Source organism: Limanda limanda, chromosome 7 (genome assembly GCF_963576545.1).
Source record: "Limanda limanda chromosome 7, fLimLim1.1, whole genome shotgun sequence".
Lineage (NCBI taxonomy): Eukaryota > Metazoa > Chordata > Actinopteri > Pleuronectiformes > Pleuronectidae > Limanda > Limanda limanda.
The window spans coordinates 1975556-1996182 of record NC_083642.1 but is presented as its reverse complement, the minus strand read 5'-3'; the positions used below and the strand labels follow the sequence as shown (position 1 = coordinate 1996182).

The 20627-nt window shown below is 40.1% G+C and overlaps 2 protein-coding genes across 2 annotated transcripts; one reads left to right on the top strand and one right to left on the bottom strand.

Annotated features, from left to right (window-relative positions):
• Nucleotides 1-433: 433 nt before the first annotated feature.
• nol9 (nucleolar protein 9) lies at nt 434-9531 on the bottom strand. Its single transcript, XM_061074765.1, has 13 exons — nt 9366-9531; nt 7688-8214; nt 6529-6739; nt 6304-6434; nt 6058-6193; nt 5087-5183; nt 4754-4851; nt 4452-4619; nt 4110-4362; nt 3892-4006; nt 2359-2533; nt 2012-2145; nt 434-1321 (listed from the first exon to the last, which is right to left on the bottom strand). The coding sequence occupies exons 2-13, from the start codon at nt 8156-8158 to the stop codon at nt 1211-1213; spliced, it is 2100 nt and encodes a 699-aa protein (XP_060930748.1). The 5' UTR covers nt 8159-8214; nt 9366-9531; the 3' UTR covers nt 434-1210.
• Nucleotides 9532-9824: 293 nt separating this feature from the next.
• zbtb48 (zinc finger and BTB domain containing 48) lies at nt 9825-19648 on the top strand. Its single transcript, XM_061075201.1, has 11 exons — nt 9825-9977; nt 11909-12624; nt 13253-13554; nt 13625-13730; nt 13823-13915; nt 15076-15162; nt 16513-16667; nt 16949-17085; nt 17197-17361; nt 17471-17559; nt 18852-19648. The coding sequence occupies exons 1-11, from the start codon at nt 9965-9967 to the stop codon at nt 19302-19304; spliced, it is 2316 nt and encodes a 771-aa protein (XP_060931184.1). The 5' UTR covers nt 9825-9964; the 3' UTR covers nt 19305-19648.
• The last annotated feature ends 979 nt before the right edge of the window (nt 19649-20627 follow it).

Here is a 20627-nt window from a genome sequence, read left to right as displayed (position 1 = left end):
CACGACAAAGCCAAAACAATGACTCGGCCCAAACGCCGCTGTGCTGTGTTTGTATGCAGCCGCCCTCAATGAAGAGGCGGAGAACAGCGAACAAAGAGCAGCACGGGGGCAGAGAGGGGACGTTAAAACAGCCCACTTAACAAATTAGCAATTCTCCACTGAGTGTGTGGTTGTTTACGACCGAGCGTCCTCCTCCTTCGGTTCCTTCGGTTCCTCCTTCAGTTCCTCCGGACAGAGAACCAAGAGCTCAGTCCGTTGAGTCATTTCTTACATTAACCTTCATTTGCTTTTAAGACTCTTACAATGACTGGGTCTGTTCTGACTTCACTTCACTTCTCTTATCCTCGACACTTCCTGTATATGAACCTCTGTAGAAAGAGAAATACCCCAGACAGTATTTGTTCTGCCCCCCCCCTGTGGCACGAGTCTCAGCCCCAATACACAAAATGATCTTTATTCTTTTTTAGATCCAACACGAGCCTGTGAACATTTACAAAAACCTCTCGATTGAGCCGTAAGAGCAGAAACACTCGAGTGGACGTTTAAAACAATAACAACAGTGAAAGCAGTTTGTCAGTTTCACATAAATAAACATAATACTGACAAATACCGGCTTCTTTCATGTGTCAATTTGTCAGATTTACAGATGACATCACGTGAAAGATCCTTCGTTACTCTGCCGTGTCGACCGAGTTTCGGATGTAAACATAAATAATGTAGAGAATATTTTACTCCATAATACAACTAAATAAAAACTGCGTGAATCAGAGTCTACACTGGTTTCAAAAGCCATCGTTGGATTGAAATCTACATGGATTGTGAGTTGTGACTTTAAAACAAACAACTACTAGTACTAAGAAAAGCACCTGAAAACAAGAAGTCTGAACAAAAGTTGTTTCTCGTTTTAATTTGTGGCAGTTTTCATTTGTTTGGAATGTCACCCACAGATAAAATACATCGAACAGGAGCTGTAACTACAAGGTGTGAGATCATCGGCCGTGTGACTCCTTCACGGCGTCCGGCGTCCGTCTCGTCCTGCAGAGTCCGAGTCCCGGGTCCGTCTGACTCTTGAAATGAGAAGAAGAAGAAAAAGTGTCCGGACTCCACCTCGGTTCTGTCCAATCAGAAGGCCAGCGCTGACCGGTTCTGAGTCAGCCTCCAGTCCAGAAGGGAAAAAGGCGATGAAGTGATGCTTCTGTAGATAAAGTCTTTACATCTGACTGGGTCTCGTCAGACCCTTGAAGACTCGCAGCTTTCCTGCCCCGGTCAGATCGAAGCTGTAGTCCGCTGTGACGTACGGCTTCTCTCCCTCAAGGTCAGACTGAAACACACACACACACACACACACACACACACACACACACACACACACACACACACACACACACACACACACACACAGGAAGCGTTAGTGACTTCAACAGGAAGTTAGGTGTACGACGTGTACTTTGAAAGTCGTGCGGTGTGAACTCGGCTCGGCAGAACGCTTCGGACTGATCCAATATTTCATGTGTTTCAAGATTCAAGATTCAAGATTTTATTGTCAAATGCACAGAGATAACATGAAGCAGTCGCTGGCAATGAAACACTTGGGTCACAGGCTCTCGTTAAGCAATGCTCAGTAGTTTCAACCAAAAAAATAAAATAAAAATAGAAATAGTATAAAATAGAATAAAATAGAATATCAATAAAATAGAATAAAATAGAATATCAAAAAATAAAATGAATATATATCTTTACAGATGAGGAGAAAAATAAGTCAATAGTTCAATTTGTGAAGTAGTGCAAATATTCAAATATGCTTATTACGGTGCTGGTGCAAATATGCAGATATACCAGGGTGCTGGTTTGGTGGAGTTATTGCAGTTCAGAGGAGTTTAAAAGTCTTATGGCCTGGGGGATGAAACTGTCTCTGAGCCTGGTGGTGCGGGCCCGGATGCTGCGGTACCACAAAGTGTTTCACAAAGTGTAGTGTTGTTTGCAGAGAGTTGTGTATTCCATGTCCTCTGACCTGAGTTGTGAGGACGAAGAAAGGCAGCGAGATGGCTCCCAGCAGGAGACAGTTGACCTTGCGGAGGACGGAGGGATCTACAGGCGTCAGCAGGAGGTAGAGACCTCGGGCCATGTCGATACCTCGGAGCACACCTGCGACACACAACACACAAACAGCTGATTGACTCAGAGTTCGGTGAAACCTTTGACTCACACCATCTCGTAACAGGAAGAACATTCTGGAATCAAACCAGACAAGCTTCTCATGTTGTCTGCACAGGTTTGACTTGAGCTGCGAATCCGATCTGAGAGTTTGATTTGAAGTGACAAGAATCCTGACTTCCCAGCACGGAGCAGCTTACGTACCAAAGCCCACACAGGGACAGATGGGAGCCTGGGACAACAGCACCGGACCTCCTCTGCTCGTGATCTTCTCCGCCAAACAGCAGAGTCCCACCAGGGAGGCGTTGGCCGCGTAGAACATGTGACCGGGCATCACCTCGCAGTGGATCACACCGAGAGCCACGGCTGAGTGCGGCACCTGAGGGATCAGAGGGAAACTGTTGAGGCTCCGACTGACTCCAGCATCTCAGTTACTCATTTGTTTGAACCACATAACAAACAGAAACGTAAGAGACTAAATATACTAAATATACGTGTCTAACTAAATATACCTGTCTCCTGCACTGTGTACCTGTACAACACTCCGCTCCATATACACTTACTTCACATCATATGTGATATGTGTTCATATAAACCATACTGATATTATATATCATTTTATACAATAATATTGTCTTTTGCACACTCCGTTTACATATTCTTACACTCATAGTATATTATATTATCTATTGTATAGTCAAATACTTATATTTATACCTCTACTATATATCATATATTATATCATACTCTGTATATTCTTTGTATACATAAGTCTATATACACATATTTATACATGTGTACATGTTATAATTATTATTATTATATTACTATTATATATACTGTTGCTGCCATTATTACTATATACTGCTATTATATTGGTATAATTACTATACTATATATACTGTACTATTTTTATATACTGTCTAACAATAACATTACCATCATATCATCAGTACTATTACCATCATCTTGCCACTGCACCTTATCTACCTATTTATCTTGTGTTTCTGTTTTTATTCTTTCTACCTCAATATTTTTATTTTATTCTATTGTATTGTATTTTATTGTATTCAAATATACCGGCTGCTATGACGACTTAATTTCCCTTCGGGGATGAATAAAGTAATCTATCTATCTATCTATCTATCTATCTATCTATCTATCTATCTATCTATCTATCTATCTATCTATCTATCTATCTATCTATCTATCTATCTATCTATCTATCTAGATAGATAGCCGGTATATTTGAATACAATAAAATACAATACAATAAAAAATATTGAGGTAGAAAGAATAAAAACAGAAACACAAGATAAATAGGTAGATAAGGTGCAGTGGCAAGATGATGGTAATAGTACTGATGATATGATGGTAATGTTATTGTTAGACAGTATATAAAAATAGTACAGTATATATAGTATATAATATAACATAATATATATTTATATATGATAGTAATTATACCAATATAAAAGCAGTATATAGTAATAATGGCAGACGCAGTATATATAATAATAATAGTAATAGTGAAATAATAATAGTAATTATAACATGTACACATGTATAAATATGTGTATATAGACTTATATATACAAAGAATATACAGAGAGTATGATATAATATATGATATATAGTTGAGGTATGAATATAAGTATTTAACTATACAATAGATAGGTAGAAACAGTCTTATCAGGTGATGAGAGGAGAGTTCACTGCCTCCTCTGGGTCCTGTACCTGGTACGGTGTGAGGCTGTGTAGAGGCCGAACTGGTCCAGGATCAGGAGACTGCAGCTGACTCAGGTAGGACAGCAGGGACAGCTCTCTGTGCTCATTGCTGCGCTGGTGTTTCCTGTCATGTACAACACACACACACACACACACACAATAAACAACACACAATAGACTAAATCAAAGCTTTCCTATTGACTCCCAGGCCGATGAGGTGAACTCACGCTGTTCCCTGACGCGCCACCCCCTGAAACTCTGCTTGTACAATGAGGTGAGTGTAGCTTCGGGGGGGGCTGTGGCTCTCTGTGAACTCCTCCAGGGCGGTCTGGGTCGGGGGGTGCGTCTGGAAGCCGTGTGCCGTCCTCAGGAACTCCGGACTGAGGACGGGACACTGGGTCGAACCGCCGTGACCGAGCTGGACCACGTGCGAGACCGGGAAGAAGCGGATCATGTCCACGAGCAGCTCGAACCCGAATCCTGTGGATCGCAAAGACCAGGAAACAAACACTCAAGACACAATTTACAACCAGTGTAATCACAACTCGTCATGTTGGTTCCCTGCTGACCTTTGACCCAGCCCATGGTGTTGATGATGACGGGGGTCTCTCTGCTCTGGGGGCGTCTGCGCCACAGGGACTTCAGGGACTCCAGGTACCGGTCCAGGTTGGACTCGCAGGACGACTGACCGTAGTAGATCATGTGCTCCGGTGAGCGCTGGTGAGTGAAGGGCGGACCTGAAAAAACCACTCAGGGTCAATCTACTAATCCACAGCACAGGAATATGGAATAAACATATACATATTAAAAGGAGGAGTTGATGAAATGAGCTGCAGCTGAAGAAGTGTGGAAGGTGATTTAATAAACCTACCTAGAAGTGGTTCGCTGACAACTGACAACGACAGACAACCAGCGGGGGTGAATTCTGTTTGACCCAGGTCGCCTTCCAAATAATCTACACACGTGGTGCTGCAGACACACAAAGAGACAAACGTTAGATCGTATTATTATCTCATATTTTGACTGTATCTGCTTCTATAGGAATGTTAAGTACTGTAACGCACAGGGATCATATCAACACCAACCACATCACGATTCAAGAATTCAATATGATGAATAATCTTGACATAAAAACTGAAGATACATCACAATACGTTTTATACAAATGAAGAAAGCATGTTGTGTTAATAATAAGAGAACTTACTGATTCAGTAAAGTGTTGATGAGGGTGCGGATGAATGAGGACTTGCCCACATTCTTTGTTCCACATACGAGGATAACTGCACAACCATCCATGTCCCCTGAGAACAACACACAGGGGTCAACTAAATGTGGTTTGAACACATAGATCTGTCGACTTCAGTCTGTTACACACAGTGCAGGGTTTTATTCAGAAATTAAAACTGATACGAAGCTGGTGGCACTGAAAAGTTAGATGAATAGGAAAAAACTATTTTCTGTTTTCTCTCAGGCTGCGTCCGTGAGGGATTTAAAACTTGTTTAAAACCTTAACGTCTCACTCCAGCAGCTTATTTCACTCCCTAAATTATATAATAAGTAAAGGTCATTAAAAAAAATTCCCCTTATAATGGTTTAAATGTAACTCTACACCAGTGGATGGTAACTGGAGGCCTCACAACATTAATATCTAGTGTGTAATTGTGGACTGCTCCTTTAAGACATCCTGTGTTGCCTTGGTACAACAGCAGCCTCTTCTGGTGGCTGTTTCTCTCAGGCTGGTTCAGTGATACATCAAATCATTCTGTTAAAATGATGAATACCGACGAGCTGAAGGCTGATTTCAAAGAAACCTGGATTATCTGAAAGTTTCACCTTTTGAATTAAACTAAATTGAACTTTTCCACAGTATTTCATCTTTTGAGCTGGACCTGAAAAGTGATTTAACTCAAAACGAATCTCCTCAGCAACTTCAAGGTTGGTTCATTAAGTGTTTCATAGATTTATTGACTTGATTTTGTTTGCTTCTTGTATCATCGAGTTCAGACACATAGTGAGTCTGACTGCACTGATGAAGCCTTTGGAACAAATTGACTTTAAGACAGATTTGTTCCACTTTCAAAGTGAAACATATAACCAGGACAGCTACATTAAAGTCTCCAGACACAACGTTTCCTCCAGTTTACACAATGAACTCCATGTCTCCCAGGGACTCACCCTTGCAGGCGCTGACCACCGACTTCAGAGCGTCTCTGTGGCTCTTTGATAACTTCAGGCCCTCGACGCTGCTCACCAGAGGAATCATTCCCAAACCATTGAGGGGAGTGTCCAGAACGGCCGACACCAGTTCACTCTAGAGACAAGGCCGGTGGGGAAAAGCTTCTGTTAGTCAACTCTGACAGAGACGGCAACATTCTGTGATATTATATGAGAAGAAAATGTAAAAAACATCAGTTTATTTACCATCGGGGGGCTGAACAACTCGTTGAGCTCTTTGAAGCTCGACAGAAACCGGGTCAGAGGCGTCTCCATGGGCTCCAGCAGGATGATGGACGAGCGGGACGTCACGCTTTTCAGCAACTTCTTCAGAGACGCTGCAGAAGAAACAGTCAAGATAAATATAATGCATCAAACAAGACACTCAAAAAAACAAATACACAAATAACTAATAGGAGATTGATTGTTTACCTGTTGTCAGATACTTTCGGAGGATGTGTGACGCCTCAGTGCTGTGATCTCTGGAGTTAGCAGAGCTTTCCACTGCACTGATGGTCAGTGGACAATGTGAGGCGGGGGAGAAGAGCGGGTACGACTGCTGGCCCTCCTCGATAGTGAAGCCCATGACTTCTACTCGCCCGTACAGGCAGGTCAGGAAACACTTCCCCCGGAAACACAGGTTCTGCAGGAGGACATGGTGGTGTTCAGTTAAAGAAATGGAATGAAGGGTTTGAAAGATTTGCTGTTGTTGTTACTACGTGAAGTATCCTGACTAGGGTTGCAAAGGGGAGGAAGGTTTCCGGTAAATTACTGAACCTTTTTGGAAACTTTCCATGGGAAGTTTAGCTCGGGTATTTTGGGAATTTAAAAAAAAAAAAAAAAACTACGCAAATTAAACGCTGAGCAATAAAAACATCTTTTAAAACTCTATTTTAAAGATGTATGGAACGTTGAGTTTCAACCCTCCACTGTGCATTCTTCCATCACATGCACAGATAACTCCCAGCATGCTTCACTCTACAGCAGGGCTATTGAGGCCTGCTGTAGAGTGAAGGACTAGTCAGGTAAGTTTCCATGATATTACTGGGGAAATATATTAGCATGCTGATTGAGGATTGTTCATCTGTTCATCTAGACTATTTCCATTCATTTATCCATCAATTGTAAAATATGTTCACAGACGATTCCAATTGTTTGGCTAACTATTTATATCTCTGGCATTGCATTAGTGTTTTTTTACAAACTTTTTTCTCATCTTATTCTACAGAACAATGCCACGTGCACTCTCTCATGTGTGGAGACATTTCACCTCATCCAATGTAGAAGGAAAGGCTGTGTACATTTGCAAATACTGTGCAAAGACCTATGTTAAGAATGACACAACGATGCAGAAGCATATAGTCAAGTGCCCAAAGTTTCCTCAGGGCTCAAATCAGCCTATGACACAACAAAATGTTTATATTTATGTCTGTATATGACAAGGTAAATACAGTTAGTATAAATTACCCACAACATTTCCAGTTTATTCCCGTTAACTCCCGTATATTCCCGTTTATTCCCGTATATTCCCATGGAAAGGTTCCAACTTTGAATATTCCCAGAATTTTGCAACCCTAATCCTGACACACACCTGATCCATCTGCATGACGAGCACAGCGTGGTTCTGCTGATCGTCTCGCTCTGCACAGTAATGCAGAGCCTCTCCCTCCAGTCGACCCGGTCGGAAGTCGTCCGTGTCCGCCGCCGTCCCCACGCCGTTCCCGTGAGCAGCCTGGGAATACGCCTTCCACTCCTGTGAGTCGTCGGACTCGTTGTCCATCGTGAAGGCTGCACTTCCGTTCGCCTGGATGTAGGGTTTCTTGGGTTCAGGCTGTGGAGTGTTTTTCTTAGAGTCAGACACAGACTTGGCTTTAGTCTGCAGCCTCTTGACCGAGGGCTTCTTCTTCACCGTGGCCTTGTGCTCCTTCACCATCCTCGCCATGACCGGAGAGGAGCTGAGCTGAGAGGAAGTGACGGGAGTCCGGCTCCGTTTACCTCTCACATCTTTCCACTTCTGAGACTTGGCGTGGCCTTGGACCTGTGCTGTTTTCTTCACCTTCATCTTTCTTTTAACAACAATTACTCATGAAGGAGCCGGTGAAAAACAAAGGGGGGAGCCTGGAATAAAAAGAGGCAGAGAATTAGCAAAAAGGTGAATCGTCTACGAGGGAACAAGATGTGTAATACACTCTGTTAACAGCACATTACAATACAACATGTATGATATATTCATCTATTCTCAGTAGATTAATTTAATCAAATATGTGCAAGAATTCTTATGTGAGTTAACATCTTATTTATCTATTTGAGGGCGAGTGTAAGATGATATGAAACTGAGACTAACAGAAAATCCTCATGTCAAAGAAGCTGAGAAAAATACTGAAATAAGCTGTAATGAAGTACGACTTTTTTTGATGTACTGAATGATCAACAAAAAGTTGCTTGTGATTTTAATACGTCCATAGAAGGAAAATAAACCAATTACTAATTTGTGACGCAATAATTTTAATTATTAGAGCTGCAGCAATGAATCCATCAACTGAAAAATAATCGGCACTATTCTGATCATTGAACAAAATTGTGTAAGAAAATACATTTAACACCCGAAAGAAACATGAAGATTTCTAGGTTTTCTCTATAAAACTGAATTTACATATTTGTTTTGTTGGAGCAAACTAGAAGAATGTTTATCTGAATACGTGATATTAACAGTTCTCATTCATTTCTGACAAATGCTTAAGTTCAGATTCACAAGTTAATGTAAACGTATGGACTTATGGAGGTTTCTTTTTGTTTTGGAAGTTTGACAGACATTCTAGACACATGAATGTGCACATGTGTTTTTGACACATTGAACAATTTGCTAATCAGTAAGGGGAGAAAACATTCTGCAGATGAATCATCAATAAAACAGTCAGCTGCAGAACTACGATATATATATAAGTTCTGCATAAGTCTCATATATATATATATATATATATATATATATGAGACTTCATATAGCCATATATAGCTTGATTGTCACAACAGTGCACAGCTAAGCTAACCATGCTAACACAGCAGCATGTTAGCTTCTAATTCCTCCACTTGTGAGTCCGAGTGGTCAAACAACTTAAGATGGAGGAGCCAGATAAAGTTAGAGGTTTTAAAACCCAGCTTGAAGTTTCCTCAGCTGCCTGTCGCAGCATGAAACTAGCATTAGCAGCTAGCCTAGCATTAGCTGCTAGGCTAGCTGCTGCTGCTGTAGGGCTGCGATGGAGAGAACTTACCCCCCAGCTTGGAGTGAAAAATAAAATAAAAACCACTTCCGGGATGTGGATGAGCGCTTTAATGATTTAAGAGGAGTTAAGAGTTAGTAATTTACTTGAGTGAATCCCAGGAGGAGGCTACGTGCTAACGCAGCGGTGCTAACGAGCTAGCTAACATGTGTGAGCTGCAGACCCACGCAGCGTCCGGATGGTCGACTATGACCTTACCCGGTGTTTCCCTGTTTACACTTTAAAGTGGCTTTTCAGCCTTGTTTATATATTTAAACTGATCACATACCACATTAAAAAACAACAAACATCATTTTAATCCCAAATGAACACTTGAATTGCTGTAATTTAATTGTTATAGCAACGAATGTCGATTTTTGATAAAGGGCAACAAAGACTGTTCCCGGAGTTCATCGGGTAAACACCGTCACTTCCGCTTCCGGTTTGCAGTTTTTTAGGGGCCTAAAAGAAACGAAAACAAGCTGCAGACAGAGAAGCTTTGCTCTGTTAGTTTCCTCCTGTGAGCACTGGCCTGGGATCAGGTGCGGCTCGGTGGTAAAGGGGAATCGATCCTCGCCGTGGGTTCGATCCCCGCAGATGAGAGCGAGGACATGCTGCTGTCGGGTGAGTGGCACGCTAAGGGAGCGTCTTTAAAGATCTGCGCAAGGAAATAAACGTGAAGCTGCACAGGTAGATGGATATTTTTTAATATTTACTGAAAAATGCAGATGCACTGAAGCCAGGAAAATATTCTATAAATCTGTATTCTTAATAACCCACGTGGTTAGTGCGTCATCAGCTCAGATGAAAGGTAATACATGGAGTAAATGTGTCTGCAGGTTTTATGAACCACTGTAAACAGTGCAGGGGCCATTTTTATCTGCAGCCAGTACTTCAAGTAAAAGTGCAGTACTTGAGTAAATGTACTTTATTACTTTCACCACTGTTTATCAGAAGCAGGTGTGTTGGCCAAGTATTTTTGGATAATCTGTATAATAATAACAATAAACTTTATTCGTATAACACCTTTCATACAATAAATGTAGCTCGAGTTGTTTTACATACAATATTGATCAAAATAAAAACATGTTAATAGAATAAAAACATGCAAAAATGTAATTCATATAAGAGAAAATATTTTAAGTAACTTAAGAACACGTTAAAATGACATTTAAAAGAAAAGTAAATAAAAAAGAAAGTGTCTCTGATACTGTATTATGATTTAACTGGTGTTTGGCTCTCTTTGTACTTAGATATTAAATTTAAAGGACGGTGTAATACTAGTAATTCTTTTAATTATTGATTGTCTAGTTATTTTAATTAGTGATTTAAAAGACAAAACCTGATAAAACTCAGCTCACTCACTCTTAGGATAAATAGAAGTTGCTAATCGTCACAGTCCAGAAGATTAAATCAGCTTTTCCTTTTCTTTAAAAACACTTAAACATTGAGTTCCTTATCAAACTAGATAATCTGTATAAAAATAACAATAAACTTTATTCGTATAACACCTTTCATACAATAAATGTAGCTCAAAGTGTTTTACATACAATATTGATATAAATAAAAACCTGTTAATAGAATAAAAACATGGATAAATGTAATTCATATAAGAGAAAATATTTTAAGTAACTTAAGAACACATTAAAATGACATTTAAAGGAAAATAAAAGAAAAAAGAAAATGTCTCTGATACTGTATTATGATTTAACTGGTGTTTGGCTCTCTTTGTACTTAGATATAAAATTTAAAGGACGGTATAAGACTAGTCATTCTTTTAATTATCGATTTTCTAGTTATTTTAATTAGTGATTTAAAATAATAAAACCTGATAATACCAAGCTCACTCACTCTTAGGATAATTAAAAGCTGCTAATCGTCACAGTCGAGAAAATAAATCAGCTTTTCCCTTTTTTTAAAAACACGTAAACAATGAATTCCTTATCAAACTGGTTCATGATTTTTCTTTGTCAAACAATTTCACTGATTAACTGACAACTCATTTTAGTTCTAGGAGGATCTAAGACAGTAGAAAGCTGAATAAATCAGAATCAGAAGTATTTTATTGCCAAGTACGTTTACACATACAAGGAATTTGCTCTGGTTATTGGTGCAAACAATGAACATAGAAACATAAAAACACAATAAATACAACATACATAGGAGAGCAATAAAAAATAGGAAACCAGTATATATTTACTCACTGTTACTTCTTATTTACTCACTTTTTAGCAATATTTATACAAAGTAACATTTATTTTGACATAAACATTTCTGAATAAAAAGATATAAAAGATAAAAGATATAAAAAGTGAAATGCTAAATGCAAAACAGTGAACAGTGTCAAATTGCAATATGTTATGTAATGCAGTATAATATAATATAATATGTGTTAATTTAACACATCCTAGAGGTGTGGGGGTGGAATAAAAGTCTGAGTCAGGATAAATAAAAGGATAATCATGAATTATTGTGATAGTTCTCAGTTTCTTTATAGATTCCCAGTGAATAACAGATCTCTGTGTGTGTGTTGTTATGTGTGTGTGTCTGAGCAGCAGCAGTGATCAGTGGAGCGATGCCTGCAGCCGGGAGCAGCCATGCTCAGCACGTCCTGTCCTCCCTGAACCAGCAGAGGGCGCTAGGCAGGTTCTGTGATGCAGCGTTGAACGTGGGAGGTGGGCTGGTGTACCTCGCCCACCGCAACATCCTGGCCTGTTTCAGTGACCTGTTCCAGCACCCCCCCATGCCCGCCCCCCCGTGCATGGAGCTCCGCCTCCAGGAGTGTCCCACCGCCGGCCTGGAGCTGCTGCTGGACTTCCTGTACACCGGGGAGCTGAAGCTGGACCCTGAGAACCTGGACCAGGTGCAGCACGCCGCCGCCAGCCTGTGTGTCCCAGCAGCTCTTCTGCTCTGTGAGCGCTTCAAGCAAACCTCCGTGGATCCTGTTCCTCTCAAGCGTAAACGAGGCCGACCTCGAAAGACCCCGGCAGACACGACCCCTCAGGGTCCGGTCAGAGACGAGAAGGTGGTCCTGGTAACAAAAGATGATTCTGCGTTCGATCCTGAACCAGCCGCCACTACCACCGCGACCACGACCACCCGCTCAGGTCGAGTAGTGAAGGGTCCCAAGCGGCTGGTGACCGATGAGGTCCCCACCACTGATGTAACAGCCTCTGAAACACCAAGCACTAAAGCATCAAATATCCCTGTGGAGAAGGAAAGTGGTGACGTGGGAAATCAAAATCCAGATCAGCCAAGTGTAGAAGCTGAGGTAAAATACACACATACAGGAAGCATGACACACCTCACTGTGATTGTGTATTTGTTGCTACATGTGTGACCGTCTGTGTTTTTCACTGCTGCTCTATTCATTCATTTCACGTGAGGCAGGCTTGGTGAAACAATTTAACTTTATTTTCTGTGTCTGCAACAACAGAAAGGACACAGTCATTCAGCGCTGGGGTATCTGCATCTGGCTAACACGTGATCGTATAGATTTACAATTTACTACTATGAACAACATACCTGCAACAACAAAAAGGACACAGTCATCTATAAAAGAAAAGCTACAAAAGTTGCATTTTATTATTAAACACGTTTTAAACACTAAATTAACCAATATCAACTAAAACACTGACAGACAGAGCGACACAACTTACTCAGTGCTGGGGAATCTGCATCTGAAGTAAAAAAAAGGTTGCGCCCCACTAATCCCCAGAAGTTCCCGTTGTGGGCCTTCAAAATAAGATGTACACGGCAAAATAAAAGAAATACATACACAAACTATGACTGCAGTTCCTGGTTGGACAGGATTTTAACTATCAACATATTTACACTGTTACACATGCATCTACAGGTGCAAGTAATGATTAACACTAACATGGTTGTTATCGTTGCAGACACCCGAGCTGCAGATTGACACAAACGACAACGGCGTGAACCGGGTGCTGGAGGAGGAAGAGGAGGACGGGGGGGATTTGGAGGGCGTCACGGAGGGTTCGGATGAAGAGTACGTTCCCGTGGCCGAGCCGACTCCTTCAGCTTCGTCCACATCGACGGCCCGGAGACGCAGGACCCAGAGGAAGACGGAGACGGCAGAGAACGGCGAGGCGGAGGAGGACGACTCGCAGAAGGACTCGGTGCAGTGTCCCACCTGCGACAAGTCCTTCAAGAGCAAGTACTACCTCAAGGTCCACAACAGGTGAATGTCTTCTCTGTTTCTTCTCCTTCAGGTTTCTGTGGAATCCACTGACGTGTGTTTTCTCTTCCAGGCGACACACGGGCGAGAGGCCCTTCGGCTGCGTGAAGTGTGGGAAGAGATACTTCAGGAAGGAGAATCTCTTAATACATGAGATCAGAGATTGTGCTCGAGTGCAGGTGAGTCAGGAAGTCAAACAGGTTCAGGTCCAAAACCTCAACTCCACATGTGAAAGTGTAACACTCGTGTTCCTGGTTTGTTCTGATTCCAGACGTACACCTGCTCCACGTGTTCAGAGACCTTCAAAGGAAAAGAGCAGCTACGTCTACACAATGTGTCGCACACCGGAGAAATGCCCCACAAGGTGCCCCCCCCACGACAACAAATCATATAGATAGATAAATAGATAGATAGTTAGTTAGTTAGTTAGTTAGTTTGTTAGATAGATAGATAGACAGACAGACAGACAGACAGATAGATAGATAGATAGATAGATAGATAGATAGATAGTTAGTTAGTTAGTTAGTTAGTTAGTTAGTTAGTTAGTTTGATAGATAGATAGATAGATAGATAGACAGATAGATAGATAGATAGATAGATAGATTACTTTATTCATCCCCGAAGGGAATTTAAGTCGTCATAGCAGCCGGTATATTTGAATACAATAAAATACAATACAATACAATAGAATAAAATAAAAAATATTGAGGTAGAAAGAATAAAAACAGAAACACAAGATAAATAGGTAGATAAGGTGCAGTGGCAAGATGATGGTAATAGTACTGATGATATGATGGTAATGTTATTGTTAGACAGTATATAAAAATAGTACAGTATATATAGTATATGATATAACATAATATATATTTATATATGATAGTAATTATACCAATATAAAAGCAGTATATAGTAATAATGGCAGCAACAGTATATATTATAATAATAGTAAATATAATAATAATAATAATAACATGTACAAATGTATAAATATGTGTATATAGACTGATATATACAAAGAATATACAAAGAGTATGATATAATATGATATATAGCGGAGGTATAAATATAAGTATTTGACTATACAATAGATAATATACTATACTATGAGTGTGCAAAAGACAATATTATTGTATAAAATGATATATTATATCAGTATGGTTTATATGAACACATATCACATATGATGTGAAGTAAGTGTATATGGAGCGGTTGTACAGGTCCACAGTGCAAGGAGACAGGTTTAGTGCAGTTCTGTGATGGAGGCTCTGACAGAGGGGGAGGAGTTGAACAGTCTTATTGCGGTTGGGAGGAACGACTTCCTGTATCGTTCCTTCGAGCAGCGGGGGGGTTGAATGAGTCCGTGGCTGAAGCTGCTCCTTAGCTGGTCCAGTGTTTTGTGTGTGTGTGTGGGGGGGGGGGGGGGGGGGTTGAGAGGGATTGACCATGATTGCCAGCAGTTTCAATGCTAAAATAAAATGAGTTTTATCTATGATCTTCATTGACATGCTCTTTATTTTCACACAGTGCTCATTGTGTGCTGAACAATTCATGTACAAGAAGAACCTGACGATTCACATGATGAAGGTCCACGGTTTCCCCAAACCACACGCTGTGAGTTTCTCTCTGTTCACGTGTCTACACTAGATAATACTTCAAGTGTGTAACTTAACTTCTTTGAAATACTTTTTACTGCAGGGAAATGGATTTCCATGTATTTGCAATTACTCTTGTTAATGTTTTAGTCTTTTAATAACCAGTGACATAATAAGAGTGGAAGGATTCAATTAATTTTCATCTACATTTATACAGTATATATTTACAACCTTTTTACATCTTCTATACTTTTAACATATTTATATCTCTTCTTTTTTTTATATAATCTCTTATAACTTGTGTAGTAAAACTAGAAATAAGTTTGTTGTTTCCACTCTGTTAAAACAACATGTAATTTTTCTATGTTCACGATCACGTGTCTACACTAAATAATACTTCAAGTGTGTAATTTAACTTCTTTGAAATACTTTTTACTGCAGGGAAATGGATTTGCATGTACTTGGAATTACTCTTATTAATGTTTTCTTTCTTTAACACCTAGTGACATAATAAGAGTGAAAGAATTCGATTAATTTTCATCCACATTCATACAGTATATATTTACAACCTTTTTACATCTTCTATACCTTTTACATATTTATAGCTCAAATTTTTTTTATATAATCTCTTATAACTTGTGTAGTAAAACTAGAAATAAGTTTGTTGTTTCCACTCTGTTAAAACAACATGTCATTTTTCTACGTTCGCGATCATGTGTCTACACTAAATAATACTTCAAGTGTGTAACTTAACTTCTTTGAAATACTTTTTACTGCAGGGAAATGGATTTCCATGTACTTGCAATTACTCTTATTAATGTTTTAGTCTTTTAATACCCAGTGACATAATAAGAGTGAAAGAATTCAATTAATTTTCATCCACATTTATACAGTATATATTTACAACCTTTTTACATCTTCTATACTTTTTACATATTTATATCTCTTCTTTTTTTTATATAATCTCTTATAACTTGTGTAGTAAAACTAGAAATAAGTTTGTTGTTTCCACTCTGTTAAAACAACATGTCATTTTTCTATGTTCACGACCACGTGTCTACACTAAATAATACTTCAAGTGTGTAATTTAACTTCTTTGAAATACTTTTTACTGCAGTGAAATGGATTTCCATGTACTTACAATTACTCTTGTTAATGTTTTAGTCTTTTAATACCCAGTGACATAATAAGAGTGGAAGGATTCAATTAATTTTCATCCATATATATATATTTAAAACCTTTTACATCTTCTATACTTTTTACATATTTATATCTCTTATAACTTGTGTAGTACAACTAACTTTTTTGTACATTTGCCTTGAATTCATTTTGTTGTTTCCACTCTGTTTAAACATCATTTCACCTTAAGTGTCCCCAGTGTCCTAAGACCTTCCTGACCCGGACGGAGCTGCGTGTCCACGAAGCAGCGAAGCATCGAGGGGAGAAGCCGTTCGTGTGTGAGGAGTGCGGCCACCGAGCGTCCAGTCGCAACGGGCTGCAGATGCACATCAAGGCCATTCACAGGTAGTGGAGCGGGTTTAAATTGGCTGTGTAAACGAATAGGAGTTAATAAACTTTCAGAATTAGTCCAGGAGATTTTGGAGTGCTCCTGTAAATTGAAATTCAAGATCACAGGAGCAGAGACAACAAGCAGCTGCATGGTCTAAAGTGAGACATGGGATCTATTGGACTGAAGCCATTCATTTAAAGACTTACATTTAAAATGATAGAGCCCAGGTTGCTAAAGACCATATAAAAACACCTGTGCAGGATACGTGAGTGTTTTCTTTCGATGTGCTTCCCAGGAACGAGCGTCCGTTCGTCTGCACCCTGTGTGGCCACGCCTTCTCCCAGAAGAACAACCTCAACATGCATCTGCGTATCCACAGCGGCGAGAAGCCGTTCCAGTGTCACCTCTGTGGGAAAACCTTCAGGACACAAGGTCAGTAAACATCCTTCCTCCCTTCCCACTTTGAATATTCCTCTGTCAGCGAGAGTAATGGCGCCATCTGGCTGTTGTTTGTTGTACTGATTGTCGTCTCTTTATTACCAGCCAGTCTAGATAAACACCATCGGACGCACACTGGCGAGCGTCCCTTCGGCTGCGACGTCTGTGAGCAGCGGTTCACGGAGAAAGGAGCGCTGGTCCGCCACAAGGCGAGCAAGCACGAGGAGGGTCGACCCCACTGCTGCCACATCTGTGGCAAAACCTTCAAAGGTGAGATCCAGATCAACCAGCATCGTTTGGCTCAATGTGCGATGAACACATCGAGTTTTATTCCTGATGAATCCGGTGCTAAAGACTCTCTCATGTGGTTCTTCACCAGCGAGGGAGCAGCTTCGGGTTCATCTGCGTCGCCACAAAGGGATGAGGAAGTTTGAGTGCCTGGACTGCGGCTACAAGTTCACACGACAGGTTGGTTCAATAACTATTATTGTTACATTACATTACATTTCATTTCATTTAGCTGACGCTTTTATCCAAAGCGACTTACAATAAGTGCATTCAACCCCGAGGGTACAGACCAAGAACAACAAGAATCAAGACAGTACAATTTATTCGAAATAAAGCAAAACTACAATATGCTATAAGTAAGTGCCATTTTAGTGCTACCAAAGTGTTAGTTTCAAAAGTGGTTCGTTTTTTTTTTTTTTTATTCAAGGTACAGTCGGAAGAGGTGTGTTTTTAGTTTTCGGCGGAAGATGTGTAAACTTTCAGATTTCAGATGTCGAGTGGGAGCTTATTCCACCATTTTGTTAATAAATCCTCTGATGATCTGTTAATTGATCCTGAAATTAATCTGAATCACGCAACAAGGTTTTATAAAAACATCTGTCTCGTAATCTTTGTCTGTATGTGGCTCACATATCTCGCTCATCTGATCAGCTTCACACTTGATGTGTGTGGTGTTCAGGGTCCAAGGAAGTGCAGTGTTGAACTTGGACGTGTGATATATTCAATATTAATAAAATCTGAATAAACAAATGTACCGAGCTGAGTAGCAGCGGCTTGGAATCATCAATATTATGAATAATAGATAGATAGATAGATAGATAGATCAGATAGATAGATAGATAGATAGATAGATAGATAGATAGATAGATAGATAGATAGATAGATAGATAGATAGATAGATAGATAGATAGATAGATAGATAGATAGATAGATAGATAGATAGATATTACTTTATTCATCCCCGAAGGGAAATTAAGTCGTCATAGCAGCCGGTATATTTGAATACAATAAAATACAATACAATACAATAAAAAATATTGAGGTAGAAAGAATAAAAACAGAAACACAAGATAAATAGGTAGATAAGGTGCAGTGGCAAGATGATGGTAATAGTACTGATGATATGATGGTAATGTTATTGTTAGACAGTATATAAAAATAGTACAGTATATATAGTATATAATATAACATAATATATATTTATATATGATAGTAATTATACCAATATAGTAGCAGTATATAGTAATAATGGCAGCAACAGTATATATAATAATAATAGTAATAATAGTAATAATATAATGCAGCAGTCGGTCATATTTGAATTCAAAGGATGTCAAAGAGATTCAGTTCACGATCACAGAGCACTGAGAAAAGCAAATATTCACATTGTAGAAGTTAGAACCAGAGATTAAATGATTATCTGAATAGTTGTAGATTAATTAAAAATGTAAAATCCTGTTTCTGTCTTCCAGGCTCATCTGAGACGACACGTTCAGATCCACAAACGCACTGAGAACTACAACCCCCGCCAGAGGAAACTGAGGAACCTGATCGTTCAGGATGTGGAGGGAAGCTCCGGTGAGAATGACTCAACAAAAACCGCGGGAGTCTCGCTGAGCACCGAGCAGACGGATCACAGCCCGGGCGCCGGCGACCTCCAGGAAACCACAAACCAGGAGGCCGCCGCCCCCCCGCCGGCAGCAGCAGCAGGCCTGGGCTCCGGCTGCATCATGCGGGTGGTGATGGAGTCCAGCGCCCCGGTGACGGAGCAGGTGGAGTCAGATCCCAACCTGGCACCGGTGGAGGCAGAGGAAAGTTTCTCGGTGCCTGAAGTCCTGCAGCCGACCGGGCTGGTCCCCGAGACGTACGAGTCCACGGTGGACCTGGAGGGACTCGTCCAGGACACGTCCGAGACCAAGACATGAGAACTGACAGAGACCGGAGCCTTCGTGGGATTCAGGTCAGAGAGAAGCACTTACAAGAGGAAGCAGCTGGACAATCACAGCCGGGAACCGTCACTGAAACGACTGCTGATGAGTCTCCAGTCGTGAGAGAAGAGAAGCAAACACATTTCATGCTCGTAGTAATTTATATATATTTAGGTGAACTGCATGTTTGTTAAAACAGCTGGAAACCTTTGTTTGGTTTAATTCTGCCTCCTCATCCCAGTGAGCCCAAAGCAGCTGGACTCTGGAAACCATAAAATATCTTTATCAGTCTTTAGATTTGGAAAATTATGATTAATAATAAACATGATTTACCTTGTTCACTTGTGATTAATGTATTTCTTTGCTGCAGGATTGATAATTTAAGTATTTGTATGGACTAAACAACATTATGTGGTATTTAATGAGCCTGAAGGCGGATTTAATTTTAATTTGACTTAGCTAGGGTTGATCTCTTCTTCATACTTAAATAAAAGATGAGGGTGACAGATTTTCTTATTTTCCAAAATATCATTAAAAGATGCCCGGTGGAGTTTCTGGAAACAAGTCGCACCATGAAGCGATTTTTCTTTGCATGACACTTTCCATTTCTTGGAGATTTGACCCATCGGACGTATAAACGACGACTATAAAACAATGATGCTGTATTAATTGCACAACAATTATTATGGAGGAGATTCAAATCGTGCAGCTGTTGACTGGAGATGTTCCTGGTTTACAGATGTCGGAACATTGTGAGAATCATTTAACACGCAGGTTTATGATTAAAGCTTTATGGGCAAAAACATGAGCATACGCTTGAAAATCATAAAAAAAACCTTTATTGATTTCTCACACTCTGCCACAGCTACTGTCTGTAATCTATATAAGTGAACATTCGTATTCATCGCACAACTCGAGTGACTCAGCAAAATAAACTCTCAGGTCTGCCTGCAGTTTCATGAATGGTAACTACACTGTAAACATTACAGAAACACAGAAAGGATATGAATATACTATATTTACAAAACTGATTCAACAACACAAACCTGTATGAAAACTATAATGAACAACAGCACAGATCATCGTCACACTGCGGAGATGTTCCTCTGACGTCACGCTAGATATGATTACTTTAATATTAAGTGGAGTGATGAGCAAATATTTATAATCCCAGTCGGAGTCTACAGGTGGATACTGGGGTGGGGGGGCTGAATCCACGGAGGCAATGACGAGCACAGTGGGAGATGGGAAATAAGATTAAAAAGGATCCAAGCTTGTAATATAATTCTATATTTTAAATAGGGCTGGGCAAGTTAACTC

Coding starts and splice junctions, on each gene's coding strand:
- nol9 (XM_061074765.1), bottom strand. CDS start 8,158: ATGAAGGTGAAGAAAACAGCACAGGTCCAAGGCCACGCCAAGTCTCAG. Junction 2,534..3,891: donor ACAGCCTCACACCGTACCAG/GTACAGGACCCA, acceptor CTGATCCCTCAG/GTGCCGCACTCAGCCGTGGC. Junction 2,146..2,358: donor CTGTCCCTGTGTGGGCTTTG/GTACGTAAGCTG, acceptor TGTGTGTCGCAG/GTGTGCTCCGAGGTATCGAC.
- zbtb48 (XM_061075201.1), top strand. Junction 13,555..13,624: donor TACCTCAAGGTCCACAACAG/GTGAATGTCTTC, acceptor TTTCTCTTCCAG/GCGACACACGGGCGAGAGGC. Junction 13,731..13,822: donor GAGATTGTGCTCGAGTGCAG/GTGAGTCAGGAA, acceptor TTCTGATTCCAG/ACGTACACCTGCTCCACGTG.